The sequence below is a fragment of the Canis lupus genome, chromosome 7 (assembly GCF_003254725.2).
Source record: "Canis lupus dingo isolate Sandy chromosome 7, ASM325472v2, whole genome shotgun sequence".
NCBI classification, from domain to species: Eukaryota; Metazoa; Chordata; class Mammalia; order Carnivora; family Canidae; genus Canis; species Canis lupus.
Genome location: NC_064249.1, coordinates 5,835,195 through 5,855,821, shown reverse-complemented (window position 1 = coordinate 5,855,821; position 20,627 = coordinate 5,835,195). Strand labels below are relative to the sequence as shown.

General features: G+C 49.3%; 1 protein-coding gene across 1 annotated transcript; it reads left to right on the top strand.

Moving 5' to 3' along the window:
- Positions 1-7,889: 7,889 nt before the first annotated feature.
- Positions 7,890-19,939, top strand: C7H1orf116 (chromosome 7 C1orf116 homolog). The gene is given in 5 exon segments (XM_025429746.3): positions 7,890-8,076; positions 12,948-13,130; positions 15,536-15,713; positions 17,261-17,577; positions 17,580-19,939. Coding segments are annotated over 4 exon segments (1,698 nt in total). The 5' UTR covers positions 7,890-8,076; positions 12,948-13,025; the 3' UTR covers positions 18,678-19,939.
- The last annotated feature ends 688 nt before the right edge of the window (positions 19,940-20,627 follow it).

The window sequence follows — 20,627 nt, the reverse complement described above, 5'->3', positions numbered from 1 at the left end:
GGAAAAAAGTAACTTGGAAAAAACAGAGATATAGAGGCAGAAAAACACCAACATTCTGTTTACATCTATGTTCCTAAAGTAATAAAAGAAGATTTTAACATCCATGGAACTGGAGAAAATGTAATAAAAATTCAGAGAACAAACAATAATTATTGGAAATTAAAAATGCAATAGCGGAAAGAAAACACAATAGAGAGTTGTAGATAATTTTAAGAAATCTCTTAGTAGCAAAACAAAGATATTGAGATCTAGGAGGCTGTCAAATCTGTGGCTAGAATATCAATACTTCAAACATGTATGAATTTACACGCTTTCCCTGGAAACTACTGAAAAATGTGTTTTACCAAACTGAGAGAAATAACTCAGGAAAGAGGAAGATACGAGATTCAGGTAATCCAGCAAAAGAAAGAGGTAGAAGAATTTTTCCCAGGAGGATGATGGAGACAGATATGAAAATGATAGCCATACAACAGGCTAGAGAACAACCTATCCAGATAGAAGTAAATCACAATGCTCTGGAAAATGTTCAGGATGAACCTAATGGTATACTACTATATTTGAAAGTATTGAGAGGAGATCTGCACAGTGGGCAAGACTGGAAGGACAAAAAAAGATAAAAGAAAAGGAAAAGGAAACATAGTATATTTCACAACCCACCTGTCAATAGCATTTACTTATGTGAAAAAGTAGAGAACCAAATTAGACATTTTAGCTCCAGAGATACTGCACTTAAGTCTCATACATTTGAAAATGGGTCAACCAAGAAATTAAAGAAGAATTTTAAAAATTTATAGAAACAAATGAAAATGAAAACACAACTGTTCAAAACCTTTGGAATGCAGCAAAGGTGGTCCTAAGAGGGAAGGATACAGCAATACAAACCTTTCTCAAGAAACAAGAAAGGTCTCAAACAACACAACCTAACCTTACACCTAAAGGAGCTGGAGAAAGAAAAGCAAATAAAGCCTAAATCCAGCAGAAGAGAATTAATAAAGATTAAAGCAAAGATCAATGAAATAGAAAACAAAAGAACATTAGGGCAGATCAACGAAATTAGGAGCTGGTTCTTTGAAAGAATAAGATTGATAAACCCCTTGTCAGAATTATCAAAAAGAAAAGAGAAAGTATCAAATTAATACTTTTATTAAATTAATAAAATCTTGAATGAAAGAGGAGAGATCACAACCAACACCAAAGAAATACAATTTTAAGAACATATTATGAATAACCATATGCCAACAAATCAGGCAATGTGGAAGAAATGAATACATTTTCAGAAACCTATAAACTACCAAAACTGAAACAGAAAACCTGAACAGACCCATAATCAGGAAGGAAGTTGAAGCAGTCATCAAAAATCTCCCAACAAACAACAGTCCAGAGCCGGTTGGATTCCCAGGACAATTCTACCAAACATTTAAAGAATTAATACCTATTCTTCTGAAGCTGTTTCAAAAAATAGAAATGGAAGGAAAACTTCCAAACTCTTTCTGTGAGGCCAGCATTACACCTTGATCCCAAAACCAGACAAAGATCCCCCCACCAAAAAGAATAATGGACCAAAATCCCTGATGAACATAGATGAAAGAATTCTCACCAAAACACTAGCCAATAGGATCCAACAGTACATTAAAGGATTATTCACCATGACAAGTGGGAAATATTCCTGGGCTGCAAGGGCAGTTCAATATCTGCAAATCAATCAATGTGATACACTATATTAATAAAAGGAAGGGAACCATATGATCCTCTCACTATGTGCAGAAAAAGTATTTCACAAGTATAGCATACTTTCTTGATTAAAATTCTTCACAGTGTAGGGATAGAGGGAACATACCTCAATATCATAAAAGCCAGATATGAAAAGCCCACAGCAAATATCATTCTCAACAGGGCGAAACAGAGCTTTTCCCCTAAGATCAGGAACACAACATGGATGTCCACTCTCACCACTGTTAAACATAGTACAAGAATTCCTAGCCTCAGCAATCAGCAACAAGAAGAAACAAAAGGCATCTGAATCAGCAAAGAAGTCAAACTCTCACTCTTTGCAGATGCCATGATACTCTACGTGGAAAACCCAAAAGTCTCCACCCCAAAATTGAGCTGGAACTCATACAGGAATTCAATAAAGTGGCAGGATATAAAATCAATGCACAGAAATCAGTTGGATTTCCATACACTAACAATGAGACAGAAGAAAGAGAAATTAAAGAGTCAATCCCATTTGCACCCAAAACCATAGATACAGAGGAATAAACGTAGCCAAAGAAACAAAGGATCTGTACTCTGAAAACTATAGAACACTCATGAAAGAAATTGAAGAAGACACAAAGAAATGGAAAAAATGTCACATGCTCATGGAGTGGAAAAAAAAATACTGTTAAAATGTCTCTGCTATGGCACACCTGGGTGGCTCAGTGATTAAGTGTCTGCCTTTGGCTCAGGTCATGATCACTGGGTCCTAGGATTGAGTCCCACATTGGGCTCCCCACAGGGAGCCTGCTTCTCCCTCTGCCCTGCTTCTCCCTCAGCCTATGTCTCTGCCTCTCTCTGTGTGTCTCTCATGAATAAATAAATAAAATATTTTTTTAAAATAAAAGTCTCTGCTACTTAGAACAACCTATACATTCAGTGCCAGCCTTATCAAAATACCACCAATATTTTGCACAGAGCTGGAACAAAGAATCCTAAAATGTGTATGATATCAGAAAATACTCCAAATAGCCAAAGGAATGTAGAAAAAGAAAACTAAAGCTGGTGGCATCATAATTCCAGACTTCAAGCTATATTACAAAGCTGTGATCAGCAAGACAATATGGCACTGGCACCGAAACAGACACATAGATCAATGGAATAGGATAGAGAACTCAGAAATGGACCCTCAACTCTATGGTCAACTAATTTTTGACAAAGCAGGAAAGAATATCCAATGGAAAAAGGACAGTCTCTTCAACAAATGGTGTTGAGAAAACTGGACAGCAACATGCAGAGGAATGAAACTGGACCATTTTCTTATACCATACACAAAAATAGACTCAAAGTGAATGAAAGACCTAAATGTGAGACAGGAATCCATCAAAATCCTAGAGGAAAAAAAAAATCCTAGAGGAGAACACAGGCAGCAACCTCTGTAACCTTGGCCACAGCAACTTCTTGCAAGACACATTTCCAAAGGCAAGGCAAACAAAGGCAAAAATGAACTATTGGGGCTTCATCAAGATAAAAAGCTTTTGCAAAGGAAAGAGTCAACAAAACCAAAAGCCAACTGACAGAATGGGAGAAGATATCTGCAAATATCTTATCAGATACAGGGCTAGTATCCAAGAGCTATAAAGAACTTCTCAAACGCAACACCCAAAGCATGAATAATATAATCAAAAAATGGGCAGGAGACATGAACAGACATGTCTCCAAAGAAAACACACAAGTGGCCAACAGACACATGAAAAAATGCTCCACATCCCTTGGCATCAGGAAAATCAAAACCATAATGAAAAACCACCTCATACTGGTCAGAATGGCTAAAAGTGACAGGAAATGACAGATGTTGGCGAGGATGCAGGGAAAGGGGAGATTCAGAGCTCATCATCAGTTCTGGCATTAATATAGAACTACTATAATATAAGAGTTATTACTCAGAAATATCTGATGTTCTTCAGGAATTCAAATTTTATAGGGAAAAAGAGGACAGTTACATCCTAGTGGGTTAAATTCAGAGATGTATACGGTGTGTCAGAAGATCATAGTGAAGCAGCACCTAACATCATGTTCCAAAAAGAAGATGGTACTTGAGTTGAAACTTGAAGGAAGGATAAGATAGCCAGGCGGGCATCATAGGAATGGGTCCAAGCAGAGGGTACAGCTTGTGCAAAGGTGAGAAGCATGAAAGCATGGCAGTTTCAGAAATACTAGATGTGACTGTAATAAACAATACGGATGAATATGTGAGAGGAGAAGCATGTAGGGCCTGCTCACGAAGGTCTTTCTATGTTACACAGGCACTTTGAATTTAATCCTGAATGCTATGAAAATGCGTTAAAATATTGAGAGGATGGACAAGATTATCTACAAATCCATCTATAAAACGGAAGATGTGAAACAGGACCTTCCTGTAGTCTCTTCACATCTTCAGTGATGCATGACCCTGTAACTAGTGCAGTCCTGAAGCAGAATAGAGAGGAGGAAGAGCTGGAACGATCTCACAGGAGATAGGAGAGGATTGCTATGGAGCACAGAGTCTGGGTGAGAATACGGTGATGCAATAAGCTGGCATGGGGAAAAGGGAGAGAGGACATGTTTGGGGTGGGGTGGGGGGGGACAACATGAGCTCAATTTTGAACATGTTAAGATTTGGCATTACTTACAAAACTCTCTGATCCTAATAGATGATCTCAGACCTCAAACTTTCATTAGCACTGGAAGGCAAAGAACTGCTGAATCCTCCAAATTTCCATAGTAGGTGGGCCAAAGAGACACTAATCTCAAAAAAGAAAGAAAAAAAATCTACTCCCAAGAAAGACTTAATGATTAATTTCAGAATTTCTTCATCCAAACCCACTTAATTACACCCTGTACTTCTCCTCTAATTATTGTAGGCTTAACACTCATACCATTTTGGTGAGAACATGGTGATCTATTTGATGTCTTAATATGGCCTGTCAATTCTATGGCGCATAGCCAGGCTATAGTCACCCTCATCTGAACCCTTCCCTCGCTGTTTTCTCTTGCTACTACTTGATAATAAGTAGTATTATTTCCCCTAATATGTTGGAAAAACAGACATAGCACACGCTCAATACTACAAACATAGAGGGCACCCTGTATTTTCTTTTTTTTTTATTTTTTATTTTTATTATTTTTATTTTTTTTCACCCTGTATTTTCTTAAGGGTGGTGATAATGCATGTTCCTAAGTCACTTCATTTTTCCTTCGGAGAGGAAAAGGAAAAGAAAGACACTGACAGGATGTGACTATAATGTGAATGAATAAGTATCATGAATGCTTAGAAGGGAGGTCTACAGCTATTGTGCAGAGTTCAACTTAATAAGGGACCCAAAGAGGAAAGATTAACCAATGATTGTGGTACATTTTGGTTTTGAACTTTGTGTGTGTGTGTGTGCGCCCGCCCGTGTGTAGGAGAAATGACTTGGGCATAGTCAACAGGAGACTCCACTGAGGAAGGAAACCACACACGAGCCTGTCGGTTGAGCAAATAACTGTACCACAACAGCATACAGGATGAAGAGGGGAGGACATAGATGAGTCAGGTGAACTGGACTGTAATTAGTTTTCAGAGTCAGGTCAACAAACAAGAATTCATATGCAAAAAGCAGTGACATTTTCCTCCTCAAATGATGACCTACATCAACTGTAGAACTACTTAGTCTTTCAAGTATTTCTGATTTTGGAAGGCCTCCCTTTCCCCTAGTCCAGGCCTCCTTTCCAATGTTCTTGGAACCTTTAGACACTTGACATTCTTCCAAGCAAAAATAAAACAAAAAGCAAAGTAAAAAAGATTCCAGGTAAAACAGGTAAAGATATGGAGAATGAAGAACCCCAAACTCAAGATGGTGGCTCATTTCAGCAGGGGCATATGTGTGTTTTGAGTAGGTAGGAGAGAAGGGAGAGGCAAAGCTTGTAAGTAACTTCAACTGTGATGTTCTATTTCTTGAGCTGGATGTTGGTGCCGTGGTGTTTGTTATGCCAGGGTATCTGAAATACTTCATAACTTTCAATAAGAGATGTCTGAAAGGAAAGAGAGGAACAAAACAACCATTTTGTTTATGTCCCTTCTACTTGTGAAAAGACAAGAGTCCTTTCTTATTACACTAATTTTATTTTTTTAAAGACTTTACTCATTTATTTGAGAGAGAGAGAGAGAGAGAGAGAGAGAGATAGCAGGAGAGAGCACAAGCAGGGGGGAGGGGAGAGCATAGACCCGGAGGGCACAAGCTGAGCAGGGAGCCTGACACAGGGCTCCATCCCAGGACCTCTGAGATCATGACCTGAGCAGAAGGCAGACGCTTAACCAACGGAGCCACCCAGGCGCCCCTCTAAACTATATGTTATTATAAACTGAGAAACTGTGTTTGTTCGGAAACAAGGCTGTGCCCACTACCATCTTTGAAGTTAATGCTCATAAGTCAAATTCAATTTTCTAGCAAATGTTCAAATCGCACACCTACAAAGCTGGATCAGCTTCAGTGACTCCATCCATGGGTGTAACTAGTAAGCACTGAACACCTGCTGATACGGAGGTGCCTTTCCTGTTTCGTTACTACTATGACATCATACATGTTTGAGTGACACACCACAAAGAGAGGTCATCAGCCTTAAATGCTCAGTGCATTGGTTACCCATATGCTGCTGATAGGATACGTGGTTGTCCCAGGCATCTTCCTTCCTGCTTCCTCCTCACTGGTCCTGCCCCATTTCTTCTCTTTCTTGACCCCAGGGTCACTGCACTTCTCATTTCCTACCCACTGTGATCACAGGAAGAGGAGAGATGAAAGCCATGTGTCATCTTGTTAATAGAGATATGAAGAGCTACAAGACAGAAATGAGATGGGAAAGGATTAATCTAACTGTTAGAATTAGACCTACCAACTCTCTGTTTCACATTGTGTGCTTGGGAATTTCTCCAAAATGGAGGGAGACTGGTATCCTACCAGTCACGGCAAGCCTGATGTCATACTGCCTGAATTGAAACCATGCTCCGCTACCTCCTAGCTACATGATCTTGTCCAAGTTACTTCATGTCCTTGTAAAATTTGGATATTAATAGTACTTGCCCTTTGAAGTTGAAATAAAACTTAAATGATGCATCAAAATGCTTAACACCGCATAATACTCAATACATAGCAAGGGCTCAATAAATGTTGGCGATTATTAACGTACTTTGATTTTCATTTTACTTCCTGACCTTTTGGTATCAGGGATAACCTATATTCAGGAAAAACCGGCTTCCAGGCAGAAGTCCTGATAAAAGTAGCCTCCATACCTGGAGGGAGGTTTTTTCCTTCCCTGCTGAAAGCAGTGATTTCTTCCACCTACACCTTTCTCCCTAATTCTCTTCAGGTTGTTTTAACAACAGATGCAAAGAGTCTGCCTATGGAAGGAGACAGGTTGCTACACTGGTTGGAAGCTTATTTTGTTTTTATGTCTTCGTATTCATCGCTACCTTCCTGGAGCAGCTAAAAGAGACCGGAGACCCAGATGACAGCAGGCATGTTCCCTCCTTCAAGACTGTCCCAGTCACTTTTTCATCAGGACAGGGACCTCTTGGGGGAGAAAATGGTTCCACACCCCCCACAAATAAATGAGGCTAAGAAGGTCATTGCCGAGCATTGGCCAAGGGTGGCTCAGCTCCAGCAGGCTCAGACCCCTTCTCCAACTGTCCTGAGCGCAGGTGCTGGTAGTAAGAGATGCTAGGACCAGGCTTGAGGGCGAAAGTGCTTCTGAACAGCTAGAAAAGCTGTTGACAAAACTGGTCACAGCGGATTTTAACTTGAAGAATTCAGGGCAATACTTATCTCTGAGGAAAGGAAGGCAATTCCAGATAGAAAACCAAGTTTCAAGCAGACACGAAGGAAAGCATACTGTGTTTCTTTATATTAAAATTTTAAAATAATATCTTTTACCTATTCCCTTCCTGCCAACTCTCCTCTTCCAGTCTGAGCCCAAAAGTATCTCTTCTCCTTCCAGCCTTCCTATTTCTTTCTTTCTTTCTTTTTTTCCTTTAAGGGCTCTTTATTCACTCTAAAAAGGGGGGAGCGGCGGCAAGAGATGATTGGCTACGTGAGAGCAGCCCGGCCCTGCCCATTTCCCTTCCCACACCCTCCGTGCCAGAAACAGCTGGAATGAGAAGTAGGGAGGGAAGGCTGGGATTGGCTGTGAGTCAGTGGCAGGGTAGGGTGGGGCAGCGCAGATGAAGCATTTACCTGTCCAGGTAAGTCTGGAGGAGGTCAAAAGAAGAAAACAGTGGAAGGGAGGGGAAGCAGTCTCTGTCTCCGTATCTGCCCATTGAAATAAAAGGATATTTCTTTCCTCTCTTCAGCCCCTCATCCAGTGAAGGTGAGTTAATCACTAACCAACTACTGCTTATTCTGCAGCAAGAAGGGGGTGCTTCGTGGGAAGTCAGCCACAGGGCTGTGGGGAGCCCTGTACACCTCAACCCCAGCCAGGGGGCTTTCCTCTCTGCTCCTCAACTCTCTGAGTCCAGTCTGGGATCAGAGTAGCCTGGTAGCTTCTTGAGATTGGAATGTTTTTGTGGAGACCAGGGCTGGGATGCATTTTTTTCCCCCATCTGCCTCTTTCGGTTGGATCAGCGTTATTTTGCAGACAACCAGAAAAATAAAATTGGCTTTGTTTTGGAAATTTCCTTCTCTGAGCAATTGAAGTTGTGATTTTGGAAAGGAAGAGTTGGGGGTACAGGGATTCAAAATGGGAGATCAGGGGAGGAGAGGGCCTTAGTTTCTCCATTGCATTTCTCACAGGAAATTGTCTCATGGTTTATCAACTCAATGTGTATCTTTATTTAAATAAAGTGTGCAGTGTTGTGTGTGTGTTCAATAATGGTACCGTGATAATGGAGCTGTGTGTGGACAAGCGTGTAAAGGATGAGCTGTGCTAGGTTGTTTGTAAGGGCATGTGAAGCTGGGAAGACTCCCAACTCAGACTACCAGTTCATCTTTGGAAAACCCATGGATAATCCAGTTGCAAAGTTGAGTTTATTTGGATTCGACCCAGTTAAGGTTCCAACTACTAGTCACAGAGACTGGCAAGCAGCCGCTCGCTACGCTGTGGTGGGACCTCACCCACCTTCATCTTTCCCAGTAATACCTGAGTGGTTGGAGTTCTCGGCGGGCTCGGGGCAAAGCCGTGTGGCCGTCCCTGGAGAGCAGGAGCAGACCACTGTGGTGGCCTTGCTTTGTTTTCCTCCAGGTGTCCCAGCGGACAGTATGCGTGGCAGGTTTCCCTGCACGGGGAAGCTAGATGTCCAAGTCAGTTCAGAGTAGCTGGTCAGTTCTCCATTAGCCACCTTGGGCTGGGGGTGGCGTCCAGGGGGTCACATTCTGGCCCCTCACTTCACCTCTTGTCCTCCTGCTGCAGGAAGGAGCAAAGTGGGGACAGCGCGGTGCCCGGCTCCAAGGGCCTGGCACCCGCAAGCCCTGAGCAAATGTGTTGGGTTGCCAGTCCTGGCCAACTCTTGGTTTCAGCTAAGCCCACACCACAGAACCGGCCCGGCAGACTCACGGACAGAGTCCGCCGTAGATGGCGAGCTCGTGGTGATGAGAGAACTGTGTATGGAACAAAGCTCTTCAGTGCAGAAGACGTTTCCACCTGCCCTTGCCTCCAACCCACCTGTGAAATAGGAGATGATAACGTTGACTAAACACACTCAGAAACCTGACCCTGTGCTCGTGGAGAAGCATATAGTCACCATGCAACTGTTAGTCCCCCTGCCATCTTCCTTGGGATGCTCCCCAGCCCGAGGCCTGGACAGTCAGCGAGGAGAGACACTTGGTCTGAGGGAAATAGGAAATCTCCTCGACTGGTGGGGAAAGGGGCTGAGCTGTTGGAGATACGGGGGTGGGTTCACGGGGGGACGGCGACAAGGGGGCCTTGGGCCGGGTTGGAAGGTACACAGAAGCCAAACAGGAATGGGGCTGGAGGCCTGCGCAGCCCCCGCCCCCCACCCCCATGCCAGAACTCCACATGCTCTTTATTTACTCTCCTCCAAGACTTGGCTGGTTTCGGTGGAGTAGTTAATATTTAACGTGCTTTTGCACGGGTGGCCCAGACCATAGGCTGCATGTATTCTACAACCCACTTCCTCCTCCCCTCCAACCCCTCCAAGAGGTCAAGGGTGAAAAGATAGCAAACTCTCACCTTGAGTGTTTTGCTTGTTTCTCTGGCTTCTTATCAGGTAGGAATACCTCAGGTCTCAATGGCTGCCCTGAAATAGCCCCCAAGTTTCAAGGTTGTAAAGTTGGTGGAAGGAAATGTAACATCCAGGTCAGGCTGGAGCGGGGAGGGAGGGTGCAAGGGTGCAAGGGTGGGATGAAGAGAAGAGACTCTTGGGGTTCTGACTCTTTGGATCAGAAACTGTGGCATGGAGACAAGTAAGTGCCCCAGGGCTCATTCGGCCTTGGTTTCAGGTTCAGGTTCACTTCTGCGTTGATTATGTAGTGTCTGGTGGGTGACAGGGTCTTCAGTGGCATTTGGTGTCATTTGTTTACTCTGCAAATACCTTTTGTGGGGGCAAAAAGCTGACCTGGAAGCATTACGTGGAATCAGGTAATTTAGAGGGTTTAAGGCGTGAAGTAGAAGGGTGACCTTAGAGCTCTTAGTGTTTAGTCAAGGGGACCAATGATCTTTCCTTAGGTTCATGACCCTCTTGCATCTCCGGAGGGGCCGGGATCCACAGGCAGCCCTGTCTATGCTGTTATATGTCATCCCGTTTCCCTTTGGGAAGGAGAAGGGGAAAGAGCCCCTGATTTCTCATCTGTCAAAGAAGAAAGTATCCCATCTTGCCTGTTATCAGGCTATTCTGAAGATCTCATTAGCATATCTGAAGGCATTTTGGGGGCTTCACCTTGCTGTGTGTTTTTGAAGCAGTGCTATTCACGCTGCGTCTCTCTCCTGGCTACTTTAGGCTGTCCTTAGTTCCAAAATGTGCATGTGATAGGTGGCCCTGGGAGGAAGGAGAGGCTAGCAAGCCACCAGACAGTCTGAAGCATCCTTGGAAGATCAAGGGTAGTAATTGTCTTTGAAAAGAAAGAGGCAACATCTGGTCACCCATTCACAGAGAATATTATATTAGCTCCAATGATTAATACGGTATTCATAATTATTGCCATTAGTTATCTATAATTTTACAGATAAAAAAGTAGACCCTTGGATTTACACTGACTGCTTGGAAACAGTGCCTTTGCCTCACAAGTGTTGCTTGCCCCATGCCTCTCAGGGGCTCAGAAATGTTAGTTTAATTGAAGCGTGGCCCCAATGCCACTGAGCCACCTGTTCTCAGGGCAGTAAAATACTTAAGAGTTTATAGTAATAGAGTAGAAGCCAAAAAAAAAAAAAAAATAGAGATCTTCCAACAGCTTAACTCAATAGTTACTAGAACAGATGACAGGGCTATTTGTCTAGCATTTTTCGAGTGCCTTCTGCGTGCCTAGGCTTGTGAGAAATGGGTCTCTGGTTGTAATGGCCTCAGCCCTGCAGAATGTCAAGGATGAGTTAGTACCTTCTGAATCTAGATGGTCATGAATGGGGTGGATAGCTAAGGTGACTGAACCCCATCCACATGACTTCTCATGTTCCTGTTTCTTTGGGGTTCTGGAGATTGGGAAAGTAGCCTTAGGAAGAAACCTTATGAGCCGTCTTGCCTGAAGTTGATTTCTCGCTGGGCTTCTTTGGCATCTCTGTCCCCTCTGGTCCTGTCTCTATGGACCCTTATGAACTCCATGTGTCTGGCTCACTGGGATTTTTTTCCTCTTTTTCCCCCCATTGTCCTGCTCCTCCCTACCTGCCCCACTTGCAGGCCTCCCTGAAAGCAGGAGAGGAGCCCCATGAGGCCTGTGCTTATCAGCTCTACAGGGTTGGCAGGCTGACTCACCCAGCCCAAACCTGACTTGGCCCTGGAAGCAGTTATTGGCAGAGGCCAAAAGGACAACCTCCCTGGGATCCAAACCCCAGGTCCCAAGATCTCCAGTAGAACACATTTTTCCTAGGACATTTTACCTAGTATCGGGTAGTCAAAAGGTAGTCAAAAATCCAGCATGGTGTCACAGGAAAGAGTAGGATTCAGAATCAGACAAACTGGATTCTGATCCTAGCTCTCCCCAAACTCTCAACTGGACCTTGCAACCGTCTTTTGAACGTAACTGTTCCGGGATTTAATTTTAACGTGGGAGAGTCACCTCTGGCCTTTCCAGAGCTTGAGATCTTCAGAAGGAAGATGGCACTGCCTTCCTTTGTTATCACTATTGATACAGCGAAGTTGAAACCGTTTTCCCCTACGAGTTGGAGTCCGGGAGGAAGTTACACAGCACATTTCTCTTGTTCATTTGGCGAGGGTTAGGGAACCTCACTGGAAATAAGCTCAGCGTCATAGGGGGCGGTGCACAGGAGGGAGACTGCTGTTTGTGGCAGCCTCTGGGGTCCTGTGCCTGCCCCCCAGCTCAGGGAGCCGATTGGTGGCAGTTGTGGTGGGGGTAGGAGGGGGACGGTGTGGCTCTGACGGCAGCCAGCAGTTACCACACGACGTGTTTTGTGTGCACTATTTCAGTCAATGCTCATGACGACCCTATGCAGCTGCTATTATTGACGGCCCTGAGTTCCTTCTCTCCCATTTAACCCCAACCCTCCTTTTCTAAACTCTCGTTGCCTTACCTCGATTTACGTGGATCCTAGATAGATCTTGCCTTTTTCTTATTACGAGAACAGTAGCAGCTCTTCTCTTATTCATCAAGTGAGTGTTTACTACCAACTAAGCTGTGCTAACTGTTCTCCTTCAATCCTACGTTAACCTGTTTTAATGAGAAAAAAGGGAGTCCAGGCGTAATTTGCCTCAGGTCACATAACTGTAGATGGCAGAAGTGGGATTTGAATCCAGATCTGACTACCTCCGGGACCCAAGCTCCTAGCCCCTCTCTCCTGATGGCTTGCAGTTGAGGACATGTAGGGGAGGCCCCCGGTTCCGAGAGCGACAGCCACTAGGGAAGTGATGGAATCTCCTTCCTTCCTGCCTAAACTTCGCCCCCCCCCCCCCCGCCCCGCATGTGGGTGAGCCCGCTTCTGTGCCCTTCCCCGGGCCAGGCCTAGGGTGCTGGAGCTCCCGGCCCCTTGCCGCCAGCCCCCTGCTTGCTTGGTGTCCCTGCCGCCTTGCCGGAGAGCCTCAGCCCGGCTCACACAGGCTTTGATTCTTCTCTTTTCAGGCCGGCTTGGGACCTTGTCCACTGCCTTCGCTTCCCCCCTGGGAGCCCCTTTCACCGCCCCTGCACTTGCTTCGGGCGATGCCCCAGAGCCAGCTGTGGCCAGCGGGGCCTGGCTCGGAACCCGGGACCCGCGTCGGCAGCTGCGACAGCATCATGAGCGCCACGGCCACCGGCTCAGGATCAGTACGTACCCTCTGTCCGCAGCCTGGCCTGCTCGCTGCTCCTGCCCTGCCCTGCCCTGCCCTGCCCTCCCGGCCTCACTGCTCCTCCGCTTTCATCTTCCTCATCAGAGAGTGAATCACACCCCTTGGTATTTCTGCCTCTGAGTCACCCTGGTTTTCTAGAGAAGAGGGTGGGATGGCCCCCGAGAGCAGTAGGACTGATGAGACTTGCTCCCAGTTTTCATTCACTGGGGACAACACTGAGGTGGGGGTGAGGGCCAGCGATCTGGGGGCCTGGTGGCACCGGATGGATCATGGATCGCAGATCCCTGGAGCCCTGTAGTCCTGAAGTCTCCTGCAGCAGGCCACATTCCTTTCGCAGAGATCAAAGGAAACTCTGTCAAAGGGACAGAGTAATTAGGAGCCTGGGTTCTGGAGCCAAGCAGGTCTGAATTTCTCTACCTACAAGCCCGATGGCCTTGGGCAAATTACTTAATTTCTGTAAGCTTCCGTCTCCTCAATTTTAAGGTGGGGATAATGCAAACACTGAATTCATGGGGTTCTGGGGGGAATGAATGACAAACACTTAGCACATGCCTCTGTAGAGAAAAGAAATAGCCTGTGTCTACGAGCAGAGATTCAGAATCTTCCAAAGTCACCGTGTGTAACTGTTTGTGAGTGGCGTGAAGTCAATTGTAATTTTTCTGGGAACGAATTTAAGTCTCAGTTGCTGTGAGGCTGGTGTGAAAGAGTAGGTCTGCCCTATATCTGGATGTAAGTGTTGCTTTGTTCTTGGTGTTGGTCACATACATAATAAGCCTTGACAATTTATACTTTATTGCTTTATATCTTATGGAGGTGCTTGGAAATTTAAGAATTATAAGAATCTCTACCAAATGCCAACGATATGTAAAAATCGAGCAGAGAAAGCAGGCCAGCCACACACACACACACACACACATACACAATCCAAAGTGCACGCAACCTGGGTATAATTTCTTTTTGACCTGAGACGGTGGGACCACAGACGCAATTTTCTGTTTCTATTAGGCTGAGAACAATATGAGCAGTTACATACTACTGGACACAGAATGTGACGGGGATTAAAGGTTTCCCAAGTACATCATCCAGAAAGGAGAAAGTCAGGGTTGGCTTATCCTTGGCTACTTGAGGAAGAAAAGGGCAGTAAAGAAGATTTTGTTCAGGGAACCCTTGGAATCGACTTCAGGGTTCCCAAGGGTATGTCTGAGGCTTCCTTAAACATGGAATTTTCACTCTTGTCAACAGACAGGTGGCTCCTTAAGGAGCCAGGGGAGCTGGTAGGGTTATTCCAACAACCATCTCCTAGGATATATTTAGGGCCATCTCAAAATCTTCCCAGGCCATCTGAGTGGGTCTGGAGAATATGTAACTCTGAAGTATCTCAAATATTAGGAAGAGGGTGGAGATACATGCCAAGAAGGGACTCAGGCCAAATCTCTTACATTTCCATTTGCCTTTTTGGTTTTCCCTTCAACTTTCAACTTTAGAGAGGGACTCTTCTGTGGATCTTGCTGGCCTCATAGGACACAAGCAGTAACCATTGGAAGTGGCCATAACACTCTTTCCCAAACATCCCTCTGTGTTTTTTCATCATGACAATTATCTACTTTAAAATCTACTTGATATTTCACACCATGTTGCCCTCTCCTCCTCCCACACCCGTCCAGTTTCTCTACCCTCCCCTCCTCAAGTTAATATTTGCTTAAGAAATGCACACTTATTTGAATGTTAGCCAGCACCGAATGCCATCAAGAGAGCAAATACACAAAGGAAAAAATCCTGCATGGAATGCATTGCAAAGTCAAGTGTACATTATTTAGTAAATTTATCTGTGGCTACTCATACCACAGTTCCCATTGGCCTGCCGGCCGGTGGTTGGCCACAGTTTCTTGTTTGTCCCTCATACCGTCCTTGACATACCAGTCGCGTATGCAAAAGTACTTTGAAAGTTAAAAACAATACCGTTCAAGTTTAAGGTCAAATCATTCTGTTGTCCGTGTAATTTAGAGCTAAATCGGAGACACACAACGTGAAATGCTTGGCAATTCCTCACACAGAGGAATTGGAATTAGAACCTGGGACCGCTTCTGATCTGTTCCCCCAAGCCTTCCACCCAGGACTGAGCCAAGAAAGGTCAACTGCCACCTGGCTGCCCCACGATGGGTGCCCGTGGGCCCTCGGCCCCGCATCCCTGCGCCCGTCCGGGCCTGCGGTTTCAGGAGGCAACTCCCGCACAGTTTGCACAGTCTGCGGAGAAGCCTCCTGGAAAGGTTTCCAGCTCTTCAGCATTCCTTCAGGACGCAGGGTGGTTCTGGGCCCCACCAGTTTCAGGGGAGCTCCCTCTCACAGTCCCTCATCCTCTCGGTCCTCCACGCCTCATTCCAGAGCGACAGCAGCTACGACTTCCTGTCCGCTGAAGAGAAAGAGTGTCTGCTCTTCCTGGAGGAGACCATCGGCTCACTGGACGCTGAGGCTGACAGCGGGCTGTCCACGGACGAGTCTGAGCAAGACGCAGCTCCCCGAGCCCCCCGAGCGCCGCCCGCAGCCCAGCCTGCCCCCCAGGGTAAGAGAGGCCTCTAGCAAACCCGGAGGCCCGGGCAGCCTCTGCTCTCAGGGCCGTGGGCTGAGAGGGAGCAACGGGCCTCCTCTCCCGCTCCCTCCCGGCTGGGATGAGGCCTTGTCCTGGGGAGGAGGACGAGGGACTGCTCACAGGCCAGCTTCTCTGGCTTCCTGTGAATTGTCAGAGGCCTGGGAGGGTTTGACCAGCTCCCACTCTCTCCCAGAGACATTCTGAAGAGACTTGACCACAGAGGTGGGGGAGGGAGGCAGGGAGGGGTGGGTGTTGCTCTGGGGACACTGAGTGATTCTGGAGAGCTAATCTGGATGATCCAGAAGAAGGAGGTTGCAAGAGATAGGAGGGAAGGGCTCCCTTAGCCTCAGTGGGTGGTACCTCGCGGCTCTTGTGAGGGAGTGTGCAGAGCCCGTGGTACTGAGGCTCAGGAGAAGGGGACAGGATGGTACACACGTGTGGCTGTGACTGTGGGATCATATGTCCCAGAGTGAGGCGGGCACTTGACTCCTGAGGACAGCCCGCTGGTACAGCGACTACGACCATTTATTCATTCATTTAGCAAACATTGATTGACAATGTGTGTGTCTTTTTTTTTTTTTTAAGATTTATTTATTTATTCATGAGAGACACAGACTGAGAGAGAGAGAGGCAGGGACACAGGCAGAAGGAGACAGTCCAGGCGTCCCGACAGTGTGTTAGGCCCTCCGTGGACATAGGCCAGTAAGTGGGGACGAGGACGCCACTGCTTCCTGAGACTGATTCCCTGGCCCAGGGGGCCCGAGGCACCTGCCTCGCTTGCTGGAAAAAAAGAGCCCATGTCACTCTCCAGTGTGGGGACAGCTGTGGCCATCACAGAGCCATTCAGGTGCTCATAGAAAGTGAAGGTGGGGGGACACCCGGGTGGCTCAGTGGTTGAGCATCTGCCTTTGGCTCAGGCTGTCATCCTGGGATCCGGGATCGAGTCCCGTATCGGGCTCCCTGCACGGAGCTTGCTTCTCCCTGTGCCTGTGTCTCTGCCTCTCTCTCTCTCTGTGCATTTCTCATGAAAAATAAATAAATAAAATCTTAAAAAAAAAAAAAAGAAAAGAAAGTGAAGGCGGAGGAAGGCAAGTCTGGTCACAGCAAGAGCATGTCAGCTGTTGGTGCTATTCGCGTTCAGTTTCCCCAGGACTCAGTGACCTGGGGCGCCCCAGGATAGCTAGCGGGCTGTGCTGAGTCCCCCCCCCCCCCCCCCCCCCGTGTTTCTGTAGAGGGCTGGGAGGAGCCCGAGGCCAGGACGGAGTTCTGTGCAGCTGCTCCTTCCCCAACCGCCCCAACCGCCATGAAAAATTAATCCTTGGTTGTAGGGAGTCGGCTAGTGTCCATCTGCCCGTGTAAGTGATATCCAGGCAACAGGGGGCCCCTTAGAGAGCAGAGGCTCCGCAAAGCGCACACCCCGCGGCTAAGGCGAGGTGGGAGCTCAGGAAGGATGTGCCTGCCCTGGGCAGGGGGTTCTCACTGCACCCACTCTTCTGTGCTTGTTCTCCCGACCCTCGCAGGACACCCAGCGGAGAGGAGCGCGCCCCGCGGCCCAGAGCCCAGGAGAGGGCCCCCGGCCGGGCCGCCCCGCCTGCCTGAGCCCCAGGGCCTGGGCCCCAGGTCTGGCTCCTATAGCCTCCCCAGAAATATCCGCATCGGCAGTGGCCAGGACCTCGGGAGGAGCAGCCGGCCCACCAGCGGCCCCGGGGAGCCTGAGCACCGGCCGGCGGGCCCAGGCGCTGAGACTCAGGCAGGCGGGGCCTCCCGTGACGGCCACCCGGGGCCACGGGCCCTCAGCCCCCCGGCGACAAAGGCCATGTGGCAGGAGCCCCAGGAGGGCGGCCCCGCGCCTCCCCCCACCCGGGGTCCCAGGCTGCGAGAGCCCATGATGCTGCCAGCCCCGCGGGCGCGGACCCCGGTGCCCGGCTGGCCCCACTCCTGGCCCCCAAGCCCCGGAAGCTGCCCCCCAATATTGTCCTGAAGAGCAGTCGGAGCGGGCTCCATGGTGAGCCCCAGAACTGGCTGTCCCGCCACCCCGACGGCGGCCCCGGAGACTCGGGCCCCGCCGCCACCTCGCTGCAGGAGCAGAGGAGGGCGCGCCGGGAGGCGCTGGAGAAGCTGGGGTTACCCCAGGACCAGGACCAGCCCGGACCCCACTTCAGTGGCCGCGCCGGCTGCCCCGGCCCCCGGCCCAGGCCCGGCCCCCAGGCCGCTGCACCTGCTGGTGCGGCTCCGGGCCCTGCCCCCACGCGGGCCCCGACCCTGACCTCAGCCCCGACCCTGGCCTGGACTTCGGCCCCTACCTCGGCCCCGACCCCGGGTCCGACCTTGGCCCCGACCCCAGCCCCGACCCCGGCCCCGACCTCGGCTCTGACCTCAGCCCCAACCCCGGCCCCGACCCCGACCCCGGCCCAGGCCCAGGCCTCCCCGCCGCTGCCGGCCACCAAATCCGGGCCCATCCCCATCCCTAAGGCCCCGGCGGCCGGCGGCCCCCTGACCCAGCGGAGGCCCGACCCGGCGCTGACGCTCCAGGAGAGCAGCATCCCCGGCCTGAGACAGATGAGCTTCAAGTCCAACACCCTGGAGCGCTCGGGCGTGGGCCTGGGCAGCTGCCTCCCGGCGGAGAAGGACCCCAGCCCCCAAACCAGCTCGTCCCTGGGCAGAGACTCCTTCTTGGGCAAGGTGTCTCCCAACGTCCTGCGAAACACACGGCCCCGCCCGGCGTCCTTGGGCACCGGGAAGGACTTCGCAGGGGTCCGGGTGGCCGAGCTGGCCGAGCTGCAGCAGCCCAGCGCCTCCAAGCGCCTGTCCTTCCAAGGGCAGGGCCGCGACAGGCTGCCTCGCCCCCCCTGCGTCAGCGTCAAGATCTCCCCCAAAGGCGTCCCTGACGAGCACAGAAGGGAAGCCCTGAAGAAGCTGGGCCTGTTGAAGGAGTAGTCGCCGGCCACACGAGGAAGAGGAGGCTCGGGCCTCCCCGGCCTCCAGCTCAGAGCTCGGGCGAGCAGGCTTCTCTCCTGGGGGCTCCCCTCGCTGAGGCGAAGGGGGGAGACGGGACTCCGAGCATACGCAGACGTTCATACTCAGCGCGGCCGTGTCGTCGAGTGCCTGCCCGAATCATCCCGAAGATGATTTCCACGAGACAGCCTGCGTGTGCATGCGTGTGCATGCGTGTGTATGCGTGTGCGTGTGCGCGTGTGTATATTCCGGGCTGCGTGTATCACTGAAGCTATTTATAGGACACGGCGAGTCGTCGCTCACAGTTGTGCTCGTCTTGGAGACTTGCTCACGCGGGATGGAGTTCAGCCCAGCCAGAGCTGAGAAGACATGGGCGGCTAAGCCCGAGGAATAAAAAGCCCGACGACACGATGGGTGTGTCAGGGTCATGTGAAATGCGGGTCTCCCCGAACGCCCGCACGGCAGGAGGTCGGCTCATACCTTGGGGGATCCCTCTCTCCGCTCTGGTCTTCTGGCGGGGGTGCCAGCAGGGGTGGGTCTCTCATCTGCTGCCCCACTGCCTTCTCCCCACCAGGCCCAAGGGTGGGACACATCCCTGTGATGAAAACTGTCAGCTGATTGGAAGCAGGCAAGGTCCGGTTGGCCTGCGAAGGCAGGAGAGGTGACCACCCAGCACCCGTCCAGTGGGGAGGATCCTTGTCCGTGGGCCTGACAGATCTCGAAGAGTGAACTGTGCCGCGGTCCCTGACTCTCCTGCTCCCTATCTCAGCCTGCACGTGACGTGAGGGATCCCAGGCCCCGGCACGCTGAGATGGGAGTCTAAGCCCTGAGGCTCTATAAATACTGAAGAACTCGGGGCGCCTCTGCCTAGGCCGCGGGGAAAGGGAACCCGTGGCTTCTGCATGTAGACGTGCCCATTTCTATGGGAAGGCAACACGGTACATTCTCTGCTAGTTATTCCCCGAATATCAGAGCTGGGTGGGGGGAGTCCTAGAGACGAGACAACCCTGTCCCATACTGCTAGGGAGGGGAAGGGACTCCCCTGTGGTCACTCTGCCATTCAGGAGCAGAACAGGGACTCTGGCTTCTCAGGCCACGCCGCACGATGCCTCCTCCTGCGGTGCCTCTGTGCATCCACACGCACCCTCAGGCTCAGCAGTCACCGTCAATGGCTCGACTCTCAGGCCCTTCACGATCCTCGAGTGTCTCCTGGAACGTCAGAGATTAAATGTCGTTCAAGACCATGTCGAGTGTTGTTTTTTTCCTACCACGTCTTTGGAAAGCAGCGATATAATAACTCACCAGGAACTCCAATTCCCCGACCACATTGTGCAACTTGACAAAATGCCAAAGGAGGGTAACACGAGTAGGTGGTACAGGCTTGTGGGCACAAGTTCGGAAATCAGACACAGCTAGACATGACCCCTGCTTCCCCTAAGGAAAGAAATATCCTTCTTGGCTGTGGTTGGAGCCCAGAAGCCCCAGATGTGAGGGGCGGACAAAAGGGGACTGTGGTTGGAAAGGGGCCCTTAGGTCTGCTGAGCAATTCTGGGCTGTGTCCTTCGGGACCCAGCACTGTCAAAGCATAGTGATTCTGAAAATGATGAAAAGATTAAGGTACAGACAACAAATGGCCCCACCCAGTCATGGTATGTGGGGTGTGGGTGTGACAGTTTCTGTACGCAGTCTCAAACACACACACCCAAAATCCTGGTGCCTTCCTGGCCCTGGGTAAGGGCCTGGTCTGTCAGAGCTGATAGGGACTCCCACAACTGGCCAAGCCATTCCTTATTACAGACTCCCCCAAAGAGAGAAGGCGCCCTCCTGGAGGACTGGTTTGACACATGCTGTGTTTGTTTGAACTGCTTCATGTGTGCATTTCAAGAGAACCTAGGATTGATCACTTTATTTTCTTCAATTGCCCTGATTAAC